Raw genomic sequence first — 23,086 nt, forward strand, 5'->3', positions numbered from 1 at the left:
GCAAACCATACATCAGATAAGGGGTTAATATCCAAAATATACAAAGAACTCATATGTCTCAACAACAAAAATACCAAAAACCCAATTAAAAATGGGCAAAAGATCTGAACAGAGATTTCTCCAAGGAAGATATACAGATGGCCAACATGCACATCAAAAGATGTTCAACATCAGTAACTATCAGGGAAATGCAAATCAAAACTACAATGACACATCACCTCACTCTGGTTAGAATGGGTATAATTAAAAAGACAGGAAACAAGTGTCGGAGAGGATGTGGAGAGAAGGGAACCCTTGTACACTGCTGGTGGGAGTGCAAAGTGGTTCAGCTACTATGGAAAGCAGTATAGAGTTTCCTCAGAAAATTAAGAATAGATCTACCATATGATCCATCCATCCCACTGCTGGGTATTTATCCAAAGAACTTGAAAACGCAAAGGTATAAAGATACATGCATACCTATGTTCACTGCAGCATTATACACAATAGCCAAGACTTGGAAGCAACCTAGGTGCCCATCAAGGCACAAATAAAGAAGATATGGTATATATATATACACACACACACAATGGAATAATACTCAGCCATAAGAAATGATGAAGTCCGGCCATTTGTGACAACATAGATGAACCTTGAGGGTATTATGCTAAGTGAAATAAGTCAGAGGGAGAAAGACAAATACCATGTGATCTCAATCATAAGTAGAAGATAAAAACAATGACAAACAAACACATAGCAATAGAGATTGGATTGGTGGATACCAGAGGGGCAGGGGGGAGGGAGGAGGGCGAATGGGGTAATTAGGTTTACATGTGTGTGGTGATGGATTGTAATTAGTCTTTGGGTAGTGAACATGATGTAATCTACACAGAATTTGAAATATATTATGATGTTCACCTGAAAGTTATATAATATTATAATCCAATGTTACTACAATAAAATAAATAAATATAAATATAAAAAAGATATACAAGAAGAGATCAAAATAGTCCTAAAATTTTTTCTATGTCCACGTGAAAAAGAATTTGCTTAAATACAAGTGGTGGAAGAAGATACATTAATACTGTAGTTAGTTTTTTTAATACACAGAGAAATAGCAGTAACAACACCTTCAGAGAACAAAAGAGACATAATTCTAGTCAATTGGGCTATATCATTTGCTTCGTAAAGTTACCTTAAAACACTAGTTTAGAATTTAGGACCAGATGGCAGAAACTCAACTCTCCCTTTTCCTCCCTGCTCAGTACAACTAGAAAATCTCAAAATAATACAGTAGACAATCACAGGAGGGCACTGACTGGCTAGGGACTCCCAGGACTTGAGGAAAAATACAGCAGCTTGGCACCTCCCAATTACCCACCCAGCGACAGAAGGCAGTCCAGGTTCAGCATCTCGCAACTCCCAGCCCAAAGGCAAAGGCAGCCCAAGCCCAGTGGTCCCTGACCCCCAGGTCAGGAGTAGAATGTGGTTCAAGTGGGCTTTTCCTCCCCTGGTGACACTGGCAGGAGCTCCACGAGTAGCATGTGGCCTGGAAAGCTGGCCTGGGGCAACATGCTTAGAGAAGTGCTCTCCAAACCCTCGGTTGAGCAGTGGGGCCCAGTGCTGGAGCCTAGTAGTGGGGCCCAGCGGTGTCAGGTGAACCAAGCAGATCAGAATAGTACTACAAGGACTCTGAAAACTAAATTGTCATTAGAACCACAGCCCACAAAAGTACACCAGGGCCTATACACCTAAACAGGGTGACTGCCTGCTAAAATAGAATATTTAAATAGGATCCAGAGTCTCTAACATAATATCCAAAATGTTCAGGAGACAAACAAAAATTCCTTGTCATACCAAAAGCCAATAAAATCACAACTTGAATGCAAAAAGACAATCAACAGATGCCAACACCAGGATGAATCAGATATTGGAATTATGTGAAAAAGATTTTAAAGCAGCCATCATCAAAATGCTTCAATGAGCAATTACAAATATTCTTGAAGCAAATGAAAAAACAGAAAATCTCATAAAAAACAGAAGATATTAAAAAAGAATAGAATGGAAATTATAGAATTAAAAGTACAATAACAGAAATAAAAACTCATTGAATGGGCACAATAGCAGAATAAATAGGACAAAGGAAAGAATCTGAACAACATAAAGAGAAATACTTGTTTACAACTACCAAATAATAATACAATTATATATCTGGTTGTAATTTATTTATTTAGATTACCTGGAATTTTACTGTAAATTACATTATGTATTTCTTATTTCCTTTTTTAAACCTTATAAGCTTTTCTTAAGAACAGAATGTTATAATAATGAGAACAAGAAAATTTTTTGGCCAATAATTTCATGATCCATATGATCCTCATTAACATAAAGTAAAATAATACCTACTATTTTTATTGAACATACACACAAATATAAGAACACAGAAGCTTCTATAGTTGAGACACAGTAAGCACCTAATGAATGCAAATACTTCAACATACCTTCATTGTTTTCATGATATTAATTTTAACATACTCACCTTCGAACTAAATCCGGCTTTAGAAGAGTTGCTTGTTGTTCAGCTCCAACTGGTTGGGATACAGGCTATAAATAGTACAGAAATAAAACTTGCTATGATAACAGCAAACTTCAAGTTAAAGATGCAATTTGCTATTATTTCAGAAAACATGAATTGTTAACATTTACTGTTTTGGTTAACTCACAAACCAGGTAAGAGCATCTACACTATTGAATGTCTGTATTAATCCTATTATTGATGTTACTACCAAAGATAAAAATAAAATGTAACAGTACTCATATTCATTAAGATTTTTCATTAAAAAAGATAACATTGTTTTATATACTTTTGTTTGTGTTATTTTTCAATGGAGAACAGTGACATTCAGCTTCCAGTCCTGATTGTAAAACTACTACTAAAAGAGATGCTGCCATTACACAAGCAGATAAACCAATGACTCAAGCTTTAACATATTGTGTGGTCTCACTCTTTCTTCCTCTTTTCCCTAAACTACTGCCAACTATCCCTTTGAGAGTTAGTATCCATCAGCTGCAATACTGGCTTCTAGGAGAAAAGTTTAAGCCCTCTAAGAAGGCAAATGCCAACCCTGTTTGAAAATAATTTTAAACATTTATCCACTCCATCCTATGCAACGCCACTGGTGACAGCAGAGTGATCTTAAAATGCAAATCTACCAAAATTGATCACTTCTCTAGCTGGTTTAAACACTCTATGATGGCTCCTTATCTTCAATAAGGTTAAGTTCCTTCATATGGCAAATAAAGCCCTCAATAAACTGGTCCCTGCCTCATTCTCTAGCAGCTTCTCTACTTGAAGCCACAATGAACCGTAGCTCGTCTGAATGAGTTGAGCTCTTCCATACACTGTGATTCTACTTATGTTCCTTCATCTCCCTGGACTATTTCAACTCCTCCTCAGTCCTATCCATTTAGCAAATATCTGGACAGAACTCCTATATACAGGAAGCCCCTATTACAGTGGGTTCTGGACAGACCAGCAAATCGCCTTGGGAACTCTTTAAAAAAACATATACCTCAGCTCATATCTTGGTTTCTAAACTAAAAGAGGTGAAAGTTCCTTGGAGAAATGGCTGATTTCAGCACTACAGTAAGGAAAGTAGAAGATGAGCGTGGATCATCTTGCTATGCCAAAAAGTAAAGAACTGCTCAAAGAGTGATGGGAACATATCAAAAGCACATAGAGGCCAGCATGAAGGGGCTCCCACTGCCCAAGTATGGGACAATTTGGTCATCAAAATAAATAATGACAGGAACAGAATATAACCCATTCAATAAGAATCTATGAGTTCACACTGATACAAACAAATAAATAAAGGAAAGCTCTTACAGTAAAAAGCCAACTAATAAATATCAGGAATGATGAAGTTAGAAAATCATCAATGGATGATAAAACTAGTAGGTGAAAGTTGGATAAGGAACAGGATATTTACATAGTTCCATATTATCTCCCCACAGATTACTTATCAATTACAAAAGCAAAAAATGGTCTCTTTACAATGGAAGAAATTGGCAGGCCCTGCCTTAATCAAGTAATTAAATTTAACCTCACTAATACTGGGACAAACTGACATCACATGACTCCGAATATGATAAGATGTGCAAAGAACACATCATCACTTAGGGGTATTACTGAAAAAAATGCATGATCTGAATCTGAACAAGAGTAAATTTCAAACAAACTCAAATTGAAGGACATTCTACAAAATAACCGACCTTCATGCTGAGGAACCATTCTAGATTAAAGGAGAAAGAGACAAACAACACAAATCAAGGCAATGTATGATCTTCAATTAGGTCCTGGAACAAGAGGAGAAAATTGCCATAAAGGACACTATTTGGACAACTGGTGAAATTTTAATGTGGACAACAGATTAAATAATAGTACTACATTCATGTTAAATTTCCTGAATTTGTTCATTGGATTGTGGTTAAGAAAATGTTCTTGTTCTTATACTGAAATATTTAGGGATAAAAGGGCATCATGTCTGCAACTAGCTCTCCCATGCTTCAGAGGTAAAATCATGCATGGATGAATGGATAGATGGATGATGGATAGACAGACGGATGGATGGACAGAGAGATGAACCAACCAATAGATCAATGGACCATCATCCAGTAATGTCTTTTATTATGTCCCTCTATCATATATGTTTAATGTCTGACTCCAAGGACTCTGTCTGATTCATCTTTGTATTCTCAATGCCCCTTAGCACATTGCCTGGCACATTTTAGGCTTTCAATAAACATTTGAAGGCAGAAAAAAATGGTGATGTAAGAAGAAAGGTTGTAACATAAATGTATTCGTGATCCAATATTATCAATCTTGGACATCAATCCTAAGGAAATAATATAAAGGAAGAAAAAAGTACACAGTATAAAGTCTGTTTCATAGTAAATGTTCAATAAATGGTAGCTATCTCTGTGTTTTTATTGTGGTATTATTCATAATAAAAACTGGCAGCAAGTTAGTTATCCAGGAATAGGAGAAGAGTTAGGTAAATATGAATAGTGGTTGCACTATCGTGTTGCCATTGAAAACTGGAATTGTGAAGGCCAAGTCAAGGCAGGGAAAATTACTTAATGATGAGTGAAAAAAGCAGAAAACAAAGCTGTAAATATAATTACAACCATTTATGCATGTGACAAAAGCCTGGAATACTATAACAAATATTATAATCACTGTCATGTTACGTAAATAGCATTCTAGGTGATTTTTTCCCATTTTCCTACTTTTTATAATGTTAACACATACATTTTATAATTCAAAATTTTCAAAGGATAGCAAATACTAAGTGTATAGGAAAATATGTACTTTCATAAACCACTGGTGGGACTGTAAACAAGGAAACAAGAGTGTATGCAAAGATTTAGCTACAAAAATGTTCCTCACAGCATGGAATGTAGTTGCGAATAGAAAAAAAAATAGACACTTGTTTCCTTTACTTTCTCCATTCAATAAATAATGGTACATCCATACTAAAGGATATTATGCAGCCCTTTAAAAATGTGCTAAAACATATAAGATGTTTTAAGTGAAAAAAGATTGTAAGAGTATGTACAGTATGGTTACATTAAAATTACATGTATGATAACAATATAAAATGGTCTGGAAGAATATACACCAAAGTGTTAAACAAGCTTGTCTATATTCATCCTGCTTTGGTAATAAGAAAACAATTAATTCAACTTTGTACAGATTGATCAACCTCCAAATCTAGTAATCTCAGGGCAGGCCCCCATGATTTCAATGCACAAAGTTATAGTAGTTTTAGACAAAAGTAAAAATGAAACATTTCACTAAATTTGAAAGAGGTCTACAAAAATGGCCCAGCATCTATTTGTAAATAGTAGTTTCGAAACTCCTAGAAATATTATGACAGAACTTGATTTGAAGCTATCATATAAAAAGACAGGTGAACCAACTATTAGCCACGATTCTGAGGGCCAACATGAAGTAGCATTAATAATCCTGTTAGTAATATAAGTGGTTATAAAATATAATTCCAGACTGTTGTCATAGTAACTACATTTTGTTTCTCTTTACTTAATACATAGGCTTTGCCTCCAGATTTATGCATCAGGACACCAGGTCACTGCTCCATCTTGCTGGGACTCACCATAATCCTTTTAAAGTTTCTTTAATACAAACATTTGTTAAGTTGGATACATTTTGTTGAATCCTGTGTACACAAAAAAAGAAATCTATTTGCCAAAGTATTTGCCCGCAATGTTTAAACAGTGATTATATTAAAGAGCTAATCATCTAATCTATAATTAGAAGCTAATCTAACTTAACCAGAAAAAAAACCTTCAGTATGGGTTGACTAGGTTGGAAGTGGAAAGGGAATGCAGGAAATGGTATATTGTGCTCATCTCTCCCCTACCCCTCACCTTCAAATCCAAATGAAAGACAGGCACCAATCCCTTTTCCTAACGAGTCACTGATATCTGGATATCTGAGACCTTAGTAACTTGCTAGAAAAGTTCAATAAAACTGAAGTACCTCTGGGCACTTTCAAAATGAAGACAAGCCAAAATGAGAAGCAAAACTAGGCTTGGATTCCATGGGCCACACTATTCTCTCCTCTCTATCTTGGCACTTAAAACTCTCTCTTAAACTTGTTTCTAGCTCTTTTTCACCCATGATACTGTGAGCTCTTTGAGGGAAGTGATGGAATCTGTAAGATTTATCACAATATTCCCAGTGCCTAAACAATACCCGAGACAAGAATAGCTGTTAGGTAATGTCTTTCACTATTATAATGTTCTCATTTTTATTATTTTTTAATTATAACAAAGTAACCACTATATATTGAGCATTTATTAAGTGCTAAGCACTTTATATACATTATTTAACTAAATTCAACCCTTCCAACTCTAAGCGGTAGGTATTGTTATCTTTGTTTTACCAATGAGGAAGCTGAGGGTATAAGTAATGGAGGCAAACAATTGAGTCTGTAAAAGAAAATGAATGAATGGAGAAATGACTCCAAAGAGTACTGAAGAGCAGGGACCTGTTGTGCACACTACAGAGGCTTTTCTTTTAGTTCTTAACCCTTCTTTCTCCTTTACTTACTTCACCATTACTTGCCCTCTTCCCATCAGTGGTTCTCAGCCCTGGAAGCACTTTATAATCTCAAGGGAAGGAGAGGAAGAGAGGAGAAAGGGAAGAGGGGAGGAAGAAAAAGAAAAGAGACAAAGAAAAAATCCATGCTCACACATAACATTTCAGAGATTCTTATTCAGTTATTCTGGAGTGAAGGAGACCAGTAAAACTGGGAAGTATTTTTGAACATTTTATAAACTGCTTTATTGTATTACTGACACTAAAAAAAAATGTCTCTCCTATGAAGTGGTTTTTCACAACCATTATTTATTGAGCACTTATTATGTGCCAGGCACTTCTCACATATGTCTCACCTAATGCTAATTAGCCTGCAAGACAGGCATTTTTTCTGACATGATGAAAATTTTCCAACATACAAAAAAAGTTGAATAACTGTTCAATGAAAACCCACATATCCACCACTCACAGTCTATAGCATTTTACTATATTTGCATTAACACATATATATCCATCGACCCATCTTATTTTTTATGCATTTGAAAGTAAGTTGCAAATGTAAGACAGGCACTTCTAAAACTTTATTTTACTAATGAAAAGAACCAAAGATAAAAGAAATTAAATGACTTTCTTCAAATCACACAGTAAATAATTCAAAGAGCCAGAGTTCAAACTCAGGTCTAACTAAAGATACAAACTGGCTCAAGCCTGTACGTGTGCCATAGAGATCTGTTTAACAGTGAAATTTTTGCTTCTTCAATTTAAGAAAATTATCACTGTATATGATGCCCAATTCCATATTTTTTTTGCAGAGAAGGATTCGCCCTGAGCTAACATCTGTTGCCAGTCTTCCTCTTTTCTTTTTGCTCCCCAAAGCCCCAGTGCATGGTTCTATATGCTAGTTGTAAGCCTTTCTAATTCTTCTATGTGAGCCACCACAACAGCATGGCAAGTGACATACAGGTGGTATGGTTCCATGACCAGGAAGCGAACCTAGGCCACTGAAGTAGTGAGTGCCAAACTTTAACCATTAGGCCATCAGGGCTAGCTCCCTACTTCCATATTTTTACATTTATAAAGAACCCTTCAGCTATAACATTATTACTTATCTAAGCCTAGTCTTGGCCAAGCCAAGATTCTGAATAATTAAATTTATCCTAAGAAATAACCGATCCACAGTGTAGTTCCTTGGATAAATTCACATAACCGCATTCAGGATATTAAATACACAAGAAAAAAAAGATGAGGGGCTGGCCCGGTAGTGCAGTGGTTAAGTGCGCACGTTCCACTTTGGTGGCCCGGGGTTCGCCGGTTCGGATCCTGGGTGCAGACATGGCACCACTTGGCAAGCCATGCTGTGGTAGGCGTCCCACATATAAAGTAGAGGAAGATGGGCACAGACGTTAGTTCAGGGCTAATCTTCCTCAAAAGAAAAAAAAAGAAAAGAAAAAAAAGATGAAAACACATCAGCACCACAAAGACTGACAGACAAGAGTGATAGAAAACAGGAAGAAGTTTCATTAATTACAAGGCAGGTAGAATTGGATTGATGAAAAAACTATACCTGGGCTTCACACCAGGGCATCGCTAGGGATCACCTAATGAAAGGGGACCTAACTTGAAGGAGACTTATACTTCCTACTTTCCCCCTAATATCTGCCCCCAGTTGAGTTAGCAAAGGTTTGTACCAACCAGCAAATTGATCAAGCACTGGCTTTTGTCTCAGGTCTCCAAGCTACAGTTATTTGGAGAGAGCAACTGACATCTTTTTTGTTTGCTCTGTTTTTTCTAAATGGCAGGAGTGAGAATGTATTACTGGAGATGACAAGGAGGGGACTAATGGAGCTACTTGGCAATCTGGGAGGTAGAGTACCTACAAGTAAAGCCAAATCAACAAGGATGCAGAAAGGAAAGATTTGGTAGCCATCCACGTCGGAGATTGTAGTCTTTCATATATTTGATTATTACAAGTATTAGAGAATTCATTATGGGGGTAAAAGTAAACCACATCTCAATAGAGAAGAACTAAAACAGATAATGCCTATTAATATGCAGAAAGTGTACATATCCTTGTCCTCAAGTTGTAGATCTGCGAAAGGATTTAATCATCACCCGAGAGGACAACAGAAGTCAAAGTCTACAAGAAGTCAGAGAGGGGCCGGCCCTGTGGCCGACTGGTTAAGTTCATGTGCTCTGCTTTGGTGGTCTGGGGTTCACTGGTTCAGATCCTGGGCACAGACCTACACACCACTCATCAAGCCATGCTGTGGCGGCATCCCACATAGAAGAACTAGAATGACTTACAACTAGGATATACGACTATGCACCGGGGCTTTGGGGAGAAAAAAAAAAGAGGAAGATTGGCAACAAGTGTTAGCTCAGGACCAATCTTCCTCACCAAAAAAAACCCCATACTTTAAAAAAAAGAAGAAGAAGAAGAAGAAGCAGCGAGTTGGACAGGAAAGTCCAGATCCCATAGGGCTTTTAGGCCATTAAGTACTGTATTGTGACTTTTACTATGAGAGAGATGGCCAATGGGAGGTTTTGGGTAGGGTTGAATCATGATCTGACTTGCATTTCAAAAGGATCACTCTGCTTCAGATAATGAAACAAAGGTTTTAAAGGAGCAAAGGCAGAAGGAAGAACAACAATTAGGAGGCTACTACAATTATTCAGGTAAAAGAGAATAGACTAGCATGATTATGGTGCAGGTGGTAAGAAACAGTCAGGTTGCAAATATATTTTAAAGGAAAAGTCAAAAGACTTTCTGATTATTTGAAGTGAGGCATGAGAGAAAGAGAAGAATAAAAGATGACCACAGATATATGGCTTGAGTAACAGGAAAAATAGAGTTGCCATTTGCTGAGGTGGGGATAACTGTAGAAAGAACAGACTTGGGGTGATAGTGAGAGGGGAGTGCAAAAAAAGTGTTTGATTTTGGACATAGTGAATTTGACATGCCCATTATACATCAAGTGGAGATGTTGGGTGTATACTGGAGAAAGATGGCAAAGTAACAAAAACAAAATCCTAGAACACAAAGTCAAACGTAAAGTAGGCTGGAGGTATCAGTATAAAATACACACATACACACAAATTCTCTCTCTCTCTCTCTAGTCTGTGCACTGAGAGCCCTAGAAGCTATGACCCCCAAGTAGCAGCAAACGTACCCAATATCCAGATTTTGGTTTCTAAATTACATTCCCCACTAAAAGGAATCAGGGCTTCCTGGAGAAATTACTGATTCCAGGGCTGGGGCAAGGTAAGTACAAAATGAGCCTGGAGTACCTTGCTGGCGAGAAAGGAAGGAAGTGATCAAAGAATAATGGGGACATGTCAAAAGAACACAGACCCACCCTGAATGGGCCCCCATTAACCAAATCTGGGGCACTGTAACCATCAAAATTACTACTATATCACAACCTATAAAGTTCCATGAGTCCAAACTGACATAAGTAAGCAAGTAAATAAATAAATAAATAAATAAGAATGGTCAACTAATAAATCTAAGGAGGAATGGTGAAGTTAGAATATCATCAATATGGGCCGGCCCCGTGGCCGAGTGGTTAAGTTCGCGCGCTCAGCTTCGGCGGACCAGGGTTTTGCCTGTTCGGATCCTCGGTGCCGACATGGCACCGCTCATCAGGCCATCCTGAGGCGGCATCCCACATGCCACAACTAGAAGGACCCACAACTAAAAATACACAACTATGTACCAGGAGGCTTTGGGGAGAAAAAGGAAAAATTTAAAAAAAAAAAGATACTAAAACTAGTGGGTGAAAGTTTTGATGAGGAAAGGGATATTTACATAGTCTCAAAATATCTCCCTACAAATAACTCAGATTATACAGGGAAAAATGGCAACTTTATAGTGGAAAAGACTGGCAGGCCTTACTTGAACCAAGAAATAAAAGTTAACATCACCAATATTGGCACAAACTGGCATGCCTCCTAATATGATGCCCCAAGAAGAACACAATGTCACTTCCATGGTATCCCTGCCAAAAATGCATGATTTGAATCTACTCATGAGGAAACTTCAGACAAACCCAAACTGAGGGCCATTCTACAAAAAACTAGCCTCTGCTTTTCAACAGTGTCAAGAAAAACAAAGAAAGGCTGAAGAACTGTTGGAGATTAAAGCAGACTAAAGAAAAAGACAATCTAATAAACTGATCAAGCTGTATGTTTAAGATTAGGGTACTTTAATGTATATATGCTTTATATACTTCGATAAAAAAAGAAATCTTTTAAAAAGCTAGTATGATCCAATTCTGATAAAAATAAATACTAAAAAATGTGTGTATGTGTATGAATAGAAAAATGTCTGGAAAACTTCAAAGGTTTTATTTCTGAGAGGTGAGGTAACAGATAATTTTAGCCTTTTCTATCTTTTTCAGAATTTTTAAAAAGTATTTATAAGAAGAAAAGTTATTTTTAAAAAGCTATTTTTATGTGAGAAAATACAATATCCATAGTAAGACATATAAAAGATGTATACCAAATTTTTCACTTTCAAGGATAAAGAATGCCACCTATAAGCACTTAGTAGGAAAGAGGAGTCAAAAATCCAACTGGCTTTATACTTCTTTTCTGCAGCATTAACTAGAAGTCAACAGAACAAAATATGATGTAGAAGGAAAGAAAAGGTTGTAAACTGATTCTTTTTCTACCCAGCCAAGTTATATTTCATGTGTGGATGTAAACGAAAAGTCAGTTTCAGATACCCAAAGAATCAAATATTGCACATCCAAGTAACGTTGAAAAGTTACACAAAGCCACTCTGCAAACTACAGAGACACTTAGCAAAATTTAAGAATCAAAAATAGGGAAGTTGTGGCATAAAAATTGGTGTCGCATACTAAAATCAGTGATCAGTTATTAAGTCCAAGTTGTTAAAACTGTGTTTCAAAACTGAATGTGCACACAAAAACTGAGAATGTAACATGTATAGTATGATAAAATTAAAAAAATACCTTTCATAATTGCTATCATCAAAACAATAGTTTGCCTTTTCCTTAAATACCTTATAATAGTAATCCAGAGATAATCGGTCTCTTAGCTCATTCCACCAACCTCTCAAACTGAAGATTTCAACTGTGCTGCTATTTCAGAGGTTGGCTCTTTCCTAGAGAATGAGATCAACCTAAAAAGTTCCCACCCCTTCAACATCCTCAATATTCCAACTGATTTACATTAGAGAAGGGAGAAGGCTGAATAATGCCGCTGTAAATCAACCCAAATGACTAACGTCCTTATCATTAACAGCTTCAACATTATGAAGATATACTAAGTAATATGTGCCTTTTGAGAACTTTTTTTGACAGTGTTCAGCAAACACACTCACTGTTTAAACCAATTTCCCTTCAACTAGAGTAATTTCACATAAATAAAATATTTTGCATTTTTGTACCTAAGTGGTCTAATACCCTGGAAGCCAGAAACTCTCTCTCTAGAGAAATCAGACATAACTGTAAATCTCAATTTTTACACAATATTTTCATTTAATGGAATTTACTACTTTATAGAGGAAGTTACAGTGAAGATTAAATGACATAGTAGGTCCTCAGTGTCAGCTTCCTAACTATACGATTTATTCCTTTACAATGCCTCAGAAACTGGTCATATAATATATTAAAACTGTCTCTACCAGAATAAACTTGTGGATTATTTTAATCATATTCACACACAGTAGGCCCATAGGTGTTTCTGAACAAACTGAACATGGAGAATATTTTGCCAATTAACATCAGCATTATCAACAGAGTTCCTTCTTCATGTAGTTTCTGTACTGTCCTGAAAGCACAAGAAGAACAGAAGTTATAACCAGAGACAAAGTAAACATCTCAAAGGTAGTGAAATCTTCAGTAACTACTTTTATGGGTCTTAAACATAATATGTTTAGAATTAAAATCACCAAGACTTAGTGTAAAGATATTACTTCGCTAATTAAGAAACTGGAACTGAAAACTTTAATAATTCCATTGAGATCAGCTATGAAATAATAGTAAAATAGGAAATGCTAATAAGAACCGCAATTTTCAGAGTAACCTCACAAATATACAACTCAGATATGCTAATATATAGATTTATCTGTGAAAACAATAAATATGATAAAAACATGATAACATTTTGACTCCTGATGCATTCAAAGTCTGAAATCTGGCCCATCCTGTCATTGCTTCTAAAAACAATTATCAACAAAAACATGAACAAAACCCCTGCACCTAGCTGTCAATGCTAAATGTTTACAACAACAAAAGTCACTGTTACCTTTCCCTTATAATGTTAATTGACATTAGTTATGCAGATAAAAAATTCTAAGAGACAGAATCAACATGGTAACAGTGAACATATACATCCACTCTAATACTCTAGAAAGGAACAGAAATGATGTTTTCAAAAAACTAGAATAGGGGCCAGCCTGGTGGCACATTGGTTAAGTTCACATGTTCTGCTTCAGTGGCCTGGGGTTCGCTGGTGTGGATCCCGGGTGCAGACGTACACACCGCTTGTGAAGCCATGCTGTGGCAGGCGTCCCACATATAACATAGAGGAGGATGGGCACGGATGTTAGCTCAGGGCCAGGCTTCCTCAGCAAAAAGAAGAGGATTGGGAGCAGCTATTAGCTCAGGGCTAATCTTCCTCAAAAAAAAAAAATTCACACACACAAAAACTAGAATAAAGTCATAACATCCTAGAAAAACCAAAGAAGAGTACCATCCACAGACCATAAATGGTAGAGAATCTCCAAAGGAACAGAAACCAATAGATCACATCCATAGGGAAACAAAACCTATGGAAACCAAACCTTCAAACATATATATACAGGAGGAAAGTATTACAAAGTTAGGAATGACTTGGGAAGCATGAAACCTGCTCGGAGGACATCAGAAGCATCAGGTGGCTTTGGGGAATTCAACTGAGGGATTAAATGGAAGATAAATGAAGAGCAACTGAGCAGTCCTATCTACCCCCCATCCCCTGTTGTGCTAAGTGGTGAGCAGCAATGAAGTTTGCCCCAAAACTGAACCTAGAGCCTGGGAGGAAGGACAAATCTACAGGTGACTACTGAAGAAACATAATTCGTCTATACCTGCCCCTCATTCACAATGGCTGGAGGCAGGCAGGCTACTGTAAACAAATCAGGCAGGTGAGCAAGAACCTTAAATACAAAAGACCAGAAAACCAAGCATCAACAAACCCCTGAGAAACACCAAAGCTTGGAAAAACAGAAACATCAAACTCAACAAAGTTAAATCTTCAGAACAACTAACTTCAAGCAGGTACTTAATGCTGCCATGTGGTAAAGAAGGTACTACCATTCATTCTACTATTCTCCTAGAAAAATACCTCATACCTTCTCCTCTCTCCTCAAACTTTAATATATACTCCCTCCCCCAAACTCATGCTCAGATAATGACCCTGCTTCTATTTCACTGAGAAAATAAAAAAGTAACACGAAGAGAATTTCCATGAGCTCCCACTACCACATGTACTCACCTAATAGCATTTGTGCCCATACTCTGCCTTTGCCCATATAATTATGGACAACCTGTCTGAGCTCCTATATTAAGGCCAACCCCTTGATTTAGAAACTAAACATCTTGTCTCACCTTCTCAAAGACATGAATCCAGTAAACCTTTCTCTCTCCTATCTCACCAATTTTTCCCTCACTCTTAAATTTCCTCTTATAAACATGAGATTGTATCTGCATTAAAACAAACGGTCTCAACCAGGGTTCGTTGAGGTATGACCAATTATGAAGCTGGGGCAGGGAAGAATAGGATAAGCCTGGAACATCTCATTGTATAAAGGTAAGTTCAAAGAACAATGGAGACATGTCAAAAGGGCAAAGGAACCAGCTTGAAGACTATCCCACTAGCCAAATCTGAGATAGTTGGTGCCTCAAAATAAATAATGATATTAATGGATTATAACCAATGGAAAATAAAAATTTACCGTTATATTTAAACAAATGAATTAATAAATAAATGGAGAAGAATGGAAAGCTCTAATTCAAATAATAAATCTAGAACTCAAAAATCACCACAGTAGTAACTGTTATAGGCAAGAATCTTCAATGACTACAAAAACTGTAAGAGTTTTATGATAAACATAGTCCCAAACTAACTCCCCTCAACTTACTTAATTACAAATTGAAAAAAATAACCTTTCAGTGAAAAAAGGGGGCTGGCCCCGTGGCCGAGTGGTTAAGTTCGCGTGCTCCGCTGCAGGCGGCACAGTGTTTCGTTGGTTCGAATCCTGGGCGCGGACATGGCACTGCTCATCAGACCACGCTGAGGCAGCGTCCCACATGCCACAACTAGAAGGACCCACAACTAAGAACATACAACTATGTACTGGGGGGCTTTGGGGAGAAAAAGGAAAAAAAAAATAACCTTTCAGTGAAAAAACCTGGTAGACATAGCCTTAACCCAATGATCAAAATTAATATCACCAGGGGACCAGCCTGGTAGCACAGTGGTTAAGTCTGTACACTCTGATTTGGCAGCCCAGGGTTCACAGGTTTGCATCTGGGGCGTGGACCTGCACACCACTCATCAAGCCATGCTGTGGCAGCATCCCACATACAAAATAGAGGAAGATTGGCACAGATGTTAGCTCAGCAACAATCTTCCTCAAGCAAAAAGAGGAAGATTTGCAACAGATGTTAGCTTAGGGCCAATCTCCCTGTCCAAAAAATAATAATAATAATATCACCAGTAATAAGATAATGGACACCATGTGCCTGCCTCCTGATAAGATGCACTGAAAAGGACCCAACATCACTTTTATAGTATTCCTACCACAAATGTATAACCTGAATCCAATTATGTGGAAACATCAGAATAATCCATTTTGAACGATATTCTACAAAACAACTGGCCCATACTCATCAAAACATCAAGGTCATGAAAGATAAAAAAAGGTTAAAAAATTGTTTCAGATTAGAAGAAACTATTAAAGTAGCATGACAATAAAATGTGACCAGTTATCGTGGACCAGATCCTGAACCAGAGATTTTTTTTTGTTTTGCTGTTATAAAGAGGATTCATATATTTAGAAGAAATCTTTGCATAACAATTAAAAATGAAGAATCTGAGAGACTTCTGGAACACCCCTTAAATATCCCACACAGTACAGCTAACTACAAAAGATCTCATTGCTACTACAGGCATTCTTGAGATGTGAAGTGAAGCATTGTTAACCTAGAAGTTACAAAGTTTACACACTTTAACTGAGGAAGCCCAAACCAGCTACCAATGCTGATCAATGAGACCATCATTTTAAATATAAAACAACAACCAAAAAAAAAGACTAAACATAGGAGGAGATTTAGCAACCATAAATCAATACATGTTCTATCCCAAGGGAATGCGCCTGGGACATGGAAATAAGCAAATTAATGGAAAGAACTCAAATGTATGTCAATGGGAGAAAGGGAAAATGAATGAACTAGAGCTACGTCTATCAACATTGATGAATCTCATAAACAATGTTGATTTTTTTTTTAATTGCAGAGGAAAGCATATGCTGGGATGTCACTTCCATGAAGTTTTAAAACTTGCAAAAATAATACAGGTATCCAGGGAACTGCAAATGCACTGATAATTTATTTCTTAAGCTGGGTGATGGATATGTGGGTGTTCTTTGTATTATTATTGATATTCCTGCCTATATCATTCAAGAGTTCATTATAAGTATTTTAAGCCATGAATGTAGGTTAACTAATAAAATATTTTAGCAATATTCAATCCTCTTCTACAGGCGATTCTTACATGTACCAATTACGTAATCTTTAATATAAAAGAATGCACCTGCCTTTAAAAAGAAAAAAAAACAACTATCAATAGCCTCATCAGTTCAGGTCAGATTTCCCACCAAATAAATTTTGGCAAGAAATATAGGCAAATCCTTTCAGGGTCCAGAAACTTTTACAATCAAGGCATTAGGAACCTATAATAAGAAGAAATGGAAAAGTCCACAATTACAGCAGGATACTTCAACATATTTTTCTCTTAAAACAACTGGATAAAAAAAGTAAGGGCATAGAGAATTTGAATATTATAATTAATAAGCATGATGTAATAAATATATAGAGAACTTGGAATGCTCCTCCCAAAATAGAAAATATAAATCTTTAGCAAATAAGGCACAAAAAGTATCAAATTCCAAAAAGCAGAATGCATAGTCTGACTATAATGCCATAAATATAGAAATTAACAGTAAAAATCTACTCAATTCAAAATTAATAATCATTTAAAATAATTTTTATTTAATAGGAAATCAAAGCAAGAATTTCAAACTTCTTATAAATAAAAATAAAATGTAATCAAAACACTGGAGTATTGGTATAAGAATAGATAAAGGCCAAAGGAACAAAACAGAATTGAGAAATGATCCAAGTATGTCTAGTAACTTCAGATATGATAAAGATAGCATTTCGGATCAGTGTGGAAATAATGGATTGTTTAATAAATGTGTTGGGACAAATGTCTACTCATTTTGAAAAAGTACAACTAGATCTCTACCTCACACAGTCTACAAAAAAACAAAACCCAAATGGAATATGGAGCTAAACAAAGACAAATTTTTTAATGTATCAGAAGAAAATACAGAAGAATATTTTATGCTCATGAGCCTTCCTAAGCAAAACACAAAATCCAAAAACAAAAAAAAATGATGAAGAGATTTGATCTTATGAGAATAAAAGCTTCTGTATGACAAAGGACACTATAAGCAAATTACAGACACACTGGGAAAAAGTAATTGCAAAATACTTAAAGGATTAGTATCAGAACGTATAAAGAAATAAAAGAGAAAAAGATCTCAATAGACAAATGGGCAAAGAATATGAATGGCATTTCGAAAGAAGCAAAATGAATATTCAATAAATATATGCAGAGGTAAACAAACTATGGCATAGCCATACAACAGGATACTATTCAACAATAAAAAGTAAGCAACTACTGATACACATAACAACTTGAATGAATCTCAAGTCAATCTCAAAAGGTTACATATTGTATGATTCCATTTATACAACATTCTCAAAAGGACAAAATGATCAGGATGAACAGCTCAGTGATTGCCAGGGGTTAGAGGTAGGGGGGAGGGTATGACTAAAAATGGATAGCTCAAAGGAGTTTTTTTGGGTGGCAGAACTGTTTTGCAACCTGATTGTGGTGATTGTTATACAAATCTATGCATGAAACAAATTCATAGAACTAGTGACACACACAAAATAAGTAAGTGCATGTGAAAGCCAAACAAGGTTTGCAGTTTAGTTAATAGCATTGTACCAATGTCAATTTCCTGGTTTTGATAATCGCACTATGGTTATACAAGATGTCAATATTGGGGAAAGCTGAGTGAAGGGTACACAGAAACCCTCTGTACTATTTTGGCAACATGTATGTGAATGTAAAATCATTTCAAAATAAAAAGTTAAAAATAAACATGAAGACATGCTCATCATCTCTAGTAATCAAGGAAATGCAAATTAAAACAATATATTATTTTTCACTCATCAGCCTAACAAAAAATATCTGATATTATCAAATATTGACAGTGAGATTGTACCACTGGCTGATGAGAATTTAAACTGGTCCAGCATCTTGGGAGAACAATTTGGCAATATGTATTAAAATAAAAAATGTATAGAACCTATGGCCCAGTAATTTTGCCCCAGTGTCTCCTCTAGCATGATCTACTTTGCTCATTGCAACATTAGTTAAAATAGTGGAAAAACAGGCAAAATGGCCATCAGTAGGAGGAATAGCTAAATAAACTGCAGTACAGTCTTACCAATGAATACTATGGGGCAATTAAATCAAGTGTATTTATATGTAATAACATAGATATATTTCCAGGGCACATAATTGAGTAAAAAAATTGCAAAGTGAAATATGCGATAGGATCTCTTTTATGTGCTTAAAGACAAAAATCAAACCAGAAAACCATACCAAATATGGTTACATATCTATGTATGTAACTACACTGAAAAAGATCTGGAAGGATACACACCAAACTGATAACAGAAGGGAAAAGGACATAGGGAGGGGTAAGGTCAAATGAGACTTCTCTGCATTGTTTTAACCTCTTAGCAGGAGTATATATTGGCAGGTTACTTATGTAATTAAAGAAATTATAAAAATATTTTTAAAAATAAAAATAATTCAAATATTGTGGTACGGAATCAAAGTGACATTCAAAATACTGTACTGAGTAGGGATGCAATTGCATACACAACACTGAGGTTTAATATTTCTCTCCAGGAACTGAAAATGAAACCATCTAAACAATGTTTGATTCAATCACAATGTCAACTGAAAAGGAACCAATCTCAATCACCAAAAGTACAAACGCACTAGTACTAACACATCACACAAGAGGAGGTAAGAAACGCTGACCTTGCAGTAGATAAGTATCAGAATAAGTGGTTTTCCATATTATTTGATAAAACAATCAAAACAATGATTGGCACTTCTGAACTCATGATTCAATTTCTGTCTCTTATATGCCCTAGTCCATTGCTACGTGGGGAAATAAAATGGAGATATAAGAACAGATCTTAGGTTGCCCACCAAACACAAGTTCATTATGAATTTGGAAGTCCTGATTAGGCAACAAGAATGATAAACATCAACATAAACATCTCCCATTGAGGGCAGGCTGATAGAGATATCTACAGCCATTCTTATTTATTAATGTATCCAACAAACACACAACAAGCAACAGATTGCACCAAACACTGTGCTAGGTGCTAGGAATACAGAGATAAATTGGGTACAGATCTCTGCCAAAAGAATTTTCAGTTTTATTAAGGAGACAGATACAAAATATAAGCACAGCTTGCTATTTGACCAAGCTGAAGATCCCTCTCCCTTCTGCCTCAGCAGTAAGAAAAAATCCAAACATCAGAAATTCACTCCATTCCTTTGTCATCAACTTTTCAGAGTTTCCTGATGGGCATATAGTGGTTACCTCAAGTCAGGGATAATATTTTGCAATGACAAAAATTAGGAAAGAGAATTTCTACTTCTGGTGATGGTCTCATCAGACCAACCACGCCAGCCCCCACTCTGCAGATACCAACAAAAAGTGCTGGACAAATGTAAAAAGACAATTGCCTGAAGGCATAAGAGAATAACCAAAGGCTGGTAGAAACTGGTAGGAAGGTGACATTTGAAAGAAAGGAACGACAGTGGATGAGTTTGACATTTTTATGGCTTTTCCCTTGAGGGCAAGCCCTATAGCAGTTAAAATTCAGAGGAAAACCCACATTCTTACAAGACTGAAGAAACAGAGGAAGGAGTCTGGCGGCACAGAGCCTTCCAGACCAGGAAGCTCCTAGTGCTCTACCATGCAGCAGAAAAAGATCCAAGCCAGGAGTCTCCTGACTCTTCAATCCAATGGCAGAAGGCAACCGAGGGCATTATGTCCCAGCCCTCTACCCAGTGGTAGAGAGCCATGCAGACCCCACAACTCCTGACCTTCTATCCAGCAGTAGACAGTAGCCAGGTAAGTACATCATAACCCAGTGACACCAGCAGAGATCAAGTATGAAGGGTACCAGCATCAGATGGCCAGAAAAGCGGCCAGGGGAAACAGTCTCCATCCTGTGGGTCCAGCATCCCCCATTCCCTAAAACTAAAACTTGGCAGCCCAGAGAAGCACCTTCCACTCTTAAAGGTAGCATCAACAGGGACCCAGCAAGAGCTCAACCAGAGGCAGAAGACCAAGCAGACCAGGATGGCATTACAAGAACTCAGAAAACTAAATTATCATTGGAACTACATCCCACAAAAGTAGGATAGAATCCACAGGTTAAATTTAACAGGGAAATATGATCAAGAATCTGCAATCGTAATATCCAAAATGTCCAATATACAATTAAAAATCACTTGTCATACCAAGAATGAGAAAAATCACAACTCAAATGAGAAAAGACAATCAACTCACACCAATACCAAGATGAATCAGATTTTGGAATTATCTGACAAGGATTTTACAGCAGCTATCAGAAAAAAAGCCTCAGTGAGTAGTTATAATTTCTCTGGAAACACATGAAAAAATAGAAAACCTCAGAAAAAAATAGAACTTATAAAAAAGAACTGTATAGAAATTACAGAACTGAAAAATACAATAACCTAAATAAAAAACTAACTGGATGGGCTAAACGGTAGACTGGAAATGACAGAAAATAAAATCAGTGAACCTGAAGACAGACTAATAGAATCTACTGAGTTTGAACAACAGAGAGAAGATAGGATGAAAGAAAAGGAACAAGGCCTCTAAACCTGGGGAACAATTTAAAAAATTGAAAAATCATATACAGGCATACCTCAGAGACATTGTGGGTTTGGTTTCAGATCATCACAATAAAGTAAATGTCACACTGAAGAAAGTCACATGAAGTTTTTGGTATATATAAAGTTTCTAGTGCATATAAAGGTTATGTTTACACTCTTACACTATACTCCTATATGTCTATACACTATATGTCTCCTAAGTGTGGAATAACATTATGTCTAAGAAAACAATGTATACACCTTAATTTAAAAATACTTTATTGCTAAAAATGCTAAACATCATTGTCTGAGCCTTCAGCAAGTCATAATCTTTTGGGGGTGGAGGGTCTTATATAAAAAAAACAATATCTGCAAACTGCAATAAAGTGCAATAAAACATTGAGATATGCCTGTAATTGGAGACTCAGAAGGAGACAAGAAAAAACATTCAAAGAGATAATGGTTGAAAACTTCCCAAATTTGGCTAAGGACATAAAACATGTTCATGAAGCTGAGTGCACTTCAAACAGAATAAACTCAAAGACATCCCTGGTAAGCTATATCATAATTAAACTTCTGAAAACTAAATTTTAACAGCAACTAGGAAGTAACACCACATAATTAATAGGAAAATACCAATCTGAATGATATAAAATTTCTCATCTGAAAATACAGAGGCCAGAAGGAAGTGGCATAACATTTTTCAAGTGCTAAAAGAGAAGAACTTTTAACAGTGAATTCTACATCCAACAAAATATATATTTGGAAATAAAGGAAAAGAAAAAAGATATACTCAGACAAAAGAAAACTAGTAGAATTTGTTGCTATCAGATCTATCCTTAAAGAATGACTAAAGAAAGGAAGCTCTCTAAAGAGAAAGGAAATAATAAAAGAAGGCCTGGAATTTCAGAAAGGAAAGAAAAACAATACAATGGGCAAAGATAAGGGTAAATATAGTACACTATTCTCCTTATGAGCTCCTTAAATCATATTTAATGCTTAAGGCAAAATTTATAACATCTATTATGGTGCATAACATATGTAGAGGAAATACTTGAGACAATTATATTTAAAAACTAGGAAGGGTAAAGGGACCTAAAATGAAAATAAGGTCTTAATACTCAATGTTTAGTGGTAAAATGTCCATACCAGTAGAGTGTGATAAGTTACATATATATATATACATACGTATGTGTGTGTGTGTGTGTGTGTGCATATATATATATATATATATATATATATATATATATATATATAGTATTACCTAAAACAACCACTAAGTAAGGTATATAGCACAATACACTCAAAACAGTATAAATAAAACAAGACGGAATTCTAAAAAATTTGCAAGTAACACACAAGGCAAGAAAAGAGAAACATAGGGAAAAAAAAGCAAATACTAAAATGGCAGACATAAGTCCCAAGATATCAATAATTATTTTGAATGTAAATGCTCTAAATATACCAATTAAAAGAGAGATATTGGCAGAGTGGATAAAAAACCAACTATATGCTTTCTACAAAAAACTCAGTTCAAACACAAGATAGATAGGTTGAAAGTAGAAGAACGGAAAAAGAGTATCATGCTAACATTAATCAAAAGAAAGCAGGAGTGGGTATGTAATATAAAATAATACAGACTTCAGAGAAAAAATTACAGAGATGAAAAGGCCACAATATAATGAC

The 23,086-nt window shown here is 36.0% G+C and overlaps 1 protein-coding gene across 1 annotated transcript in view; it reads right to left on the reverse strand.

The window, feature by feature from the left end:
* WNK3 (WNK lysine deficient protein kinase 3) overlaps positions 1–23,086 on the reverse strand; it is a 160,231-nt gene that overhangs the window by 41,129 nt on the left and 96,016 nt on the right. Inside the window, exon 11 of the mRNA XM_046673065.1 lies at positions 2,519–2,583. Coding sequence (XP_046529021.1) covers positions 2,519–2,583 — 65 coding nt within the window. The remainder of the gene's footprint in view (positions 1–2,518; positions 2,584–23,086) is intronic.

This window comes from Equus quagga, chromosome 10 (assembly GCF_021613505.1).
Source record: "Equus quagga isolate Etosha38 chromosome 10, UCLA_HA_Equagga_1.0, whole genome shotgun sequence".
NCBI classification, from domain to species: domain Eukaryota; kingdom Metazoa; phylum Chordata; class Mammalia; order Perissodactyla; family Equidae; genus Equus; species Equus quagga.